The following is a 7,674-nucleotide window of genomic DNA, read 5'->3' on the forward strand; positions in this document are numbered from 1 at the left end:
TAACTTTCAAAAAAGAATACCAAGAAAACAAAGTACATTTGATGATAAAAGTAAATTGAAAAGTTGTTTAAAATAACATGCCCTATCTGAATCATGAAAGTTTAATTTTGACTAGACTGTCCCTTTAAGTAACGTGGACTTCTATGTCACCGATACACAGACTCCATCATAGTTTTTCTGAAAAACTGATTGTTATCATCTGATTGGTCAACATATTAATACACAATGCAATTTCACCCAATCTCATTAGCTTTATTTATGAAAACCTCTCAGTATAATGCAACAACATAACTCATACAAACTCATATAAAATTAGTCAAAACTGGCACCTATCTCACCCACTTCTCTGCAAGCTATCCTCCAAACTGCTGCCCAAATTAATTCCCACACTCCTTGTTCTCCAATCACAGCAAAATATCTTACTTTAAGCATTTCTGCTAATATAGGTATATTGCAAAGATGTCCCTTTTCAAAACAGAAATGCATTCACGTGAATTCCAATTTGGAGTTTATAATCCCTTTAATTACTTAAAGGGACACTCAGGTTAAATTAAATTTTCATGATTCAGATACAGCATGTAATTTTAAACAACTTTCCAATTTACTTCCATTAAAAAAAATGTGCACAGTCTTTTATATTTACAATTTTTGAGTCACCAGATCCTACTGAGCATGTGCAAGAATTCACAGACTATGGCCTCCATGTACTAAGAGGCGGGCGGACAGCTTCTTAACTCGCGAAGCTGTCCGCCCGCCTCCGCTACACACGGGCAGCGGATCTATTGATCCGCTTGCCCATATGTATCATTACACACTCAGCGGAGTGTGTAATGCCCGCCCCTTCAGTCGCCCCTTTCCACTCCCCCTATCACATGGTACAGGGGGAGTGGAAATATACATAACTTTGAAATTTGTTATAAAAAATCTACTACTCATTTGAAGTTCAGACTAAGTGCTATTGCATTGACTTGTTATCTTACATTTGTTGTTTATGCAAATCTAATGTGTTGACTGGTCCTTTAAAAAAATATTCTGTGCAAAAAATTATCAAAATGTATAGAGGGCCTTTTTGTTTTAAATAATGAAAAAAATCTAACTGTTCTCCAATCACAGCAAAAGATCTTACTGAAACAGTCATAACTTTTAATTTAAGCATTTCTGCTAATATATGTATATTGCAAAAAGCATAATTTATGTAAGAACTTACCTGATAAATTAATTTCTTTCATATTGGCAAGAGTCCATGAGCTAGTGACGTATGGGATATACAATCCTACCAGGAGGGGCAAAGTTTCCCAATCCTCAAAATGCCTATAAATACACCTCCCACCAAACCCACAACTCAATTTAACGAATAGCCAAGTAGTGAAGTGATAAAATAAGGAGTAAAAAAGCATACAAAAAGAGGAACTGGAAATATAATTGTGCTTTTAAAAAAAATCAAAACATAACCACCATAAAAAGGGTGGGCCTCATGGACTCTTGCCAATATGAAAGAAATTAATTTATCAGGTAAGTTCTTACATAAATTATGTTTTCTTTCATGTAATTGGCAAGGGTCCATGAGCTAGTGACGTATGGGATAGAAATACCCAAGATGTGGAAGTCCACAGAAGAGTCACTAGAAAGGGAGGGTTAAAATAAAAACAGCTATTTCCGCTGAAAAATTAAATCCATACAAAAAGATAAGTCTTTCTTATAAATGTCAAGAAAAAAACTTAAATCATAAGCAGAAGAATCAAACTGAGACAGCTGCCTGAAGTTCTTTTCTACCAAATACTGCTTCAGAAGAAGCAAAAATACATCAAAATGGTAAAATTTAGTAAATGTATGCAAAGAAGACCAAGTTGCTGCTTTGCAAATCTGATCAACCAAAGCTTCTTTCTTAAAAGCCCAAGCAGTGGCGAATGATCTAGTAGAATGAGCTGTAATTATCTGAGGCGGAGACTATCCCGCCTCCAAATAATCCTTGTGAATCAAAAGATTTAACAAAGATGCCAAAGAAATGGCAGAAGCTTTCTGACCTTTCCTAGGACCAGAAAAAACAACAAATAGACTAGAAGTCTTTCTGAAATCTTTAGTAGCTTTGACATAATATTTCAAAGCTCTTACAACATCCAAAGAATATAAAGATCTTTCAAGAGTATTGTTAGGATTAGGACACAAAGAAGGAACAACAATTTCCCTACTAATGTTGTTCGAACTCACAACCTTAGGAAGAAATTTAAACGAAGTCCGTAAAACAGCTTTATCCTAATGGAAAATCAGAAAAGGAGACTCACAAGAGAGAGCAGACAATTCAGAAACTCTTCTAGCTGAAGAGATAGCCAAAAGGAACAACACTTTCCAAGAAAGTAGTTTAATATCCAAAGAATGCGCTCCGTATGGAGCTTGAAGGCCGGTGTTTCTGGCGAGCCAGAAACACCAGTTATGAAGCAGCGGTCTAAAGACCGCTGCTCCATAACCTGTCCGCCTGCTCTGAATACAATCGGGTTGATTGACAACCCCTGCTAGCGGCCGCAAATCTGCAGGAGGAGGCGTTGCACCAGCAGTTCACAAGAGCTGCTGGTGCAATGCTGAATGCGGAGAACGTTTATTAGAAGGTGGAATAGCAGACAGCCTTCTGGATTGCATCAGCAATAAGTTTTCATATCAACAGGGATATCATGTACATTAGATGTTGAAGGAACAACAGATACTGTACTAGTACTAATAGAAACATTTTCGGCATGCAAAAGCTTATCATGACAACTGTTACATACTACAGCCGGAGATATAATCTCTGCTAGCTTACAACAGATACACTTAGCTTTGGTAGAACTGTGTTCAGGCAGAATGGTTCCTACAGCAGCTTCTGAGATAGGATCAGATTGAGACATCTTGTAAAATGTAAAAGAAAAAATAACATTTAAACAAAAATATCCTATTTCCTCATATAGCAGTTTCAGGAATGGGGAAAAAAATGCAAATGCTAAAATAGGCAAAAAAGCAAATAGCCCTCTGAGCATAAAGAAGGCAAGGAGCATTAAGGAAGTGGGGTAAAATAAAACCAAATGTTTTGGCACCAAGTATGACGCACAACGCAAAAGGAAGTATTAAAAAATGTTTGGCGCCAACAAACATCCGGAAGTGACGCAACTTGCGTCATAACAGACACAATTTTGCGCCAAACAACCTTGTGTCAATTAAGACGCAGGAAATGACGAACTTGCGTCATCAACAAAGATCCCTCTGACAAACACTGTATTCTGAGAGGAATTGGGCTTCAGAATGCTTAGAAGCGCTTATCATAGAAGAAATCATAAAAATCAAGCACAAACTTACTTCACCACCTACATAGGAGGCAAAGTTTGTAAAACTGATTTGCGGGTGTGATGAGGGGTGTATTTATAGGCATTCTGAGGTTTGGGAAACTTTGCCCCTCCTGGTAGGATTGTATATCCCATACGTCACTAGCTCACATACTCTTACCAATTACATGAAAGAAATGTCCCTTTTCAAAACAGAAATGCATTCATGTGAATTCCAATTTTGGGTTTATAATCCCTTAAAGGGACAGTCTACACCAGAATTTTTATTGTTTTAAAAGATAGATAATCCCTTTATTACCCATTTCCCAGTTTTGAATTACCAACACAGTTATAATAATATACTTTTAACCTCTGTGATTATCTTGTATCTAAGCCTCTGCAAGCTGCCCCTTTTTTCAGTTCTTTTGACAGACTTGCAGTCTAGCCAATCAGTGCCTGCTCCCAGATTACTTCACGTGCACGAGCACAGTGTTATCTATATGAAATATGTGAACTAACAAAAAAAACTGTTAAAATGCAATCTGAAAGAGGTGGGCTTCAAGGTCTAAGAAATTAGCATATGAACCTCCTAGGTTAAGCTTTCAACTAAGAATACCAAGAGAACAAAGCAAAATTGGTGATAAAAGTAAATTGGAAAATTGTTTAAAATTACATGCTCTATCTGAATCATGAAAGTTTATTTTGGCCTAGACTGTCCCTTTAAATTACTTCTTATATTCTGTGGAAAAAATGAATTATCAAAATGTATAGAGGGCCTTTTTGTTTTAAATAATGAAAAAATCTAACTGATTTTCATATGATAAATAAATCTGTTTCTCTAGAACGACCCTCTCGTCCCCTAGAATTGAGGGTGTTATTCCTATCAGCCAGTGAGAAAAGGTCTGATTATGCACAAATATTAAAAAAACTAATTTACATTATGTTGTTTCATTCTCTTGGTATTCTTTGTTGAAGGAACAGCAATGTACTTTTGGAAGTGATCTGGTGAGCCAATGACAAGAAGCATATATGTGCAGCCACCAATCAGCAGCACCCAAGACTATCTAGGTATCATTTTCAACAAAGGGTATCAAGAAAGCAAAACAAATTAGATAATAGAAGTAAATTGGAAAGTTGTTTAAAATAACATGCTCTCTCTGCATTATGAAAGAAAAAATTTGGGTTCATGTCCTTTTAAATTAAAACAGTTTAAAAAGGTTCATCCCATGTAATGATCTTAAAGGATACAGAGTCTTGGTGCTGAACAGTGCGAGTACAGATGCCGCTGTGAGCTTGCCAGAAGCGCACAGTGTGGTCATATCCGGCTGTGGCAAGGATGACAGGATCACTGCCTACTGTGCCTTGTGAGGAGTTCATCATGGTGCCTGAAAACATGAAAGGGTACAGACTTGTCACTCACACAGACATATATATATATATATATATATATATATATATATATAAAAACAATATAAAACACGTCACACATATCCTAAGTAGACTTCCCCATTGTCTAAATTTAAGAGGGACAGTCCATAATTCTGAGTTCTGTCCTGCTGTCCCTCTGAGACAGAAAACAGTCCCAATTTGTTCCCTTAGCCCCGCCCATAGACCACCTAGACCCACCTACAAACCAGCCAGGCACGCTTACCGACCAAACAAACATGCCCACTATCTACCCTTGATCACTGCACTTCCACACAATGGTGACAGCCTTCTTCAACCTCCCCAATCCCTAATAGTTAGCCACAAATGTTGGGAAGTATGTCTTGGGCTGACGGGTACTTAAACAGGTGACAAGGACAACAGTACAGGGACATTTGTAAAGCCACAGAAGGGGCAAAGTATACACTCACATATTATAACAGTAAGGTGTGTGTGTGTATATATAATATATATATATATATATGTGTGTACAATTAAAAATATGAAAAGTCAAATGGCAACTGGAAAATGTCACCATCTGTCAACAATATTTGGTCCCCAGGGAGCAGTAATTAACCCTTTTAGGATGGCATGGAACATCTTAACTTTTGCGGCACCCTGCTCCCTTCTGGGTACAAATGCTGATTGGTCCAACTGGGGGACGTGCCAAGCAACGAAGGCAGTCCCCCAGGAGCCAAATGTCGTTTTAGAAGCACATGGTCGCAGTAAAGATTACGTGCTTTCTTTTTTGTTTACCATTCAAACCTGAACGGATGAGTCCTTCGAGAAAAGGGTTAAAGGACATGACATTGTTTTTTGCTACACAATACCACTATTTTGTATATATATATATATATATATATATATATATATATATATATATATACATACATACACACACAAATACAGAGTTTGGTTTAGCACACCTTACAAAAAGTTTATATACGTACATCTTTGGGAGTGCTGCCAATGTCAATAAAGGCCAGATATAAACCAGGAAATAAGAGAGTGTGCAAACAAGACTAAGTCGTATATAGGATTACTATATACTATTTAAGAGGGTTACCACTCAAACATTGTTTCTACACACTTTTTTAATTGTCAGTTTTATATCAGTCTATACTTGTACTCAGTAGAAGAGATAAAGAAGGGGAAAAAAATAGGTTACAATATGGTGGCCCCCATTACTTTATAGAGAATAGTGGAATTCTGAAAAACAACAATTTTCATTGTTAAATTACAGGAAAATGGGACAAAATAAATAATGAAAGTATACTTTTTATATTGTATATTACAATCTCAGACTGTTATAATTCCCCTTTAAATCCTTACAGCAGGTAAAATAGATAATTGGGAACATGTTAAAGAAGAAAACATTTTATAGTACACTGCCCCTTTAAAATACAAAGTATTAGTATAATGCTAAAATATTGATGCTACCAGTTTATGCTGCCCCGAGTTCACATTTCATAATAAAATAACCAAAGCAGGGTTTCTCAACAGCCGGGCCGTGGCCCAATACCGGGCCTTGGTGGTTCTGCTAGTGGGCCATGATTCAACATACATTTTTGGTGCCCCTTTTACGGTGAACTGATCACCACACAGAATTTCATATGTATTGGAGGTGTGGGCCGATCAGAGGGCCACTGTGCATGTACAATATGTGCACATAACAGCCATCTGGTGGGAAGACAGCACGGGACAAGGAACAGACAAGTCCAACCATGGACACCACAGGTAAGTACCTTTTAGTGCTACCAGCTTCCCACCAATATGTCAGTTTTGCATAACCAATACAGTTATATTAATATACATTGCCCCTATGTGATTACCTTGTATCTAAGCCTCTCAGTTCTTTTGACAGACTTGCATTTTAGCCAACCAGTGCTAACTCATAAATAACTCCACGGAAACAAGCACAATATTTTCTTTATGACACATATGAACTACGGCTGTCTAGCTGTGAAAAGCTGTCAAAATGCACTGAGATAAGAGGCAGTCTTCATGGGCTTAGACATTAGCATATGAACCTACCCAAGTTTAGCTTTCAATAAAGAATACCAAGAGAACATAGCAAATTTGCTAATAAAAGTAAATTGGAAAGTTGTATAAATTGCATATCCTAACTGAATCATGAAAGTTTAATTTTGACTAGACTGTCCCTTTAGTTTGCCATTTTTTTTCACTTTAACTAGACTCTTCTTGATATAGGTTTTACCCTCACACTGCCCTTCTGCTAATGATGCTGACACATAACATGACCTGCTGTGTATCAGAGAGAACATCTCTAGTCTTGGCTCCTTTATTTTCTTACATATAATTCTACAGAAACAAGTCAGTTGGCAGCTCCTGTGCACTTCACCCACTGACACGTGATACAGACAAACCCCATACACATAAACTGAACCTGACATATAACTGTATGTCTGGCTCCTACAAGAGCCCCAGTAAAGTCCCTGGCTGTAAGAAAGCGGCGTAATGCCAGTGGGTGCACGATGTTCCTTATCCCTAGCTGCAGTTTTACGTGTAGTAACCACAGTGACGTAGAGGCATTGCCAGCTAATAAATGCAGGAGAGCTGGAGGTCTAACAAAAAAATAACAAACCAGAATCTCACCTAATACTTCTTCGTTTAGACGTCAGAGGCGCAGTCTAGTGACGTCACCAGAATAGGGTACTACTGTCCCTGCTTAGCCATAGCGCATACACCAATTGGAAAATGAGTACAGAAAAAGGCGGAGCCTGTATCGAGGGATAAGAATAGCGCAGCTTGTTATATGGTCTGTTGTGATATTATATACGCTCCCTTATGGATGTGATCTCCCCGTATTACACACACTGCACATATAAAGGTGGGATCTCGTTATAAACACACTCGTTTTTATGTGATCTCCTTATACACACAGCACCCATAGTCATGTGATCTCCTTATACACACAGCACCCATAATGATGTGATCT

At 37.6% G+C, this 7,674-nt stretch overlaps 1 protein-coding gene across 2 annotated transcripts in view; it reads right to left on the reverse strand.

Annotated features, from left to right (window-relative positions):
• MLST8 (MTOR associated protein, LST8 homolog) overlaps positions 1–7,375 on the reverse strand; it is a 35,556-nt gene extending 28,181 nt beyond the window's left edge. The window contains exons 1-2 of one of the 2 annotated variants that reach the window (XM_053695216.1): positions 7,332–7,375; positions 4,539–4,675 (exon numbers count right to left, since the gene is read on the reverse strand). In XM_053695216.1, coding sequence (XP_053551191.1) covers positions 4,539–4,670 — 132 coding nt within the window. In that variant the 5' untranslated portion in view covers positions 4,671–4,675; positions 7,332–7,375. Of the gene's footprint in view, positions 1–4,538; positions 4,676–7,029; positions 7,284–7,331 lie in introns of those variants that run through there. The other variant, XM_053695215.1, reaches the window with a different exon arrangement.
• Between the last annotated feature and the right edge of the window lie 299 nt (positions 7,376–7,674).

Source organism: Bombina bombina, chromosome 11, assembly GCF_027579735.1.
Source record: "Bombina bombina isolate aBomBom1 chromosome 11, aBomBom1.pri, whole genome shotgun sequence".
NCBI classification, from domain to species: domain Eukaryota; kingdom Metazoa; phylum Chordata; class Amphibia; order Anura; family Bombinatoridae; genus Bombina; species Bombina bombina.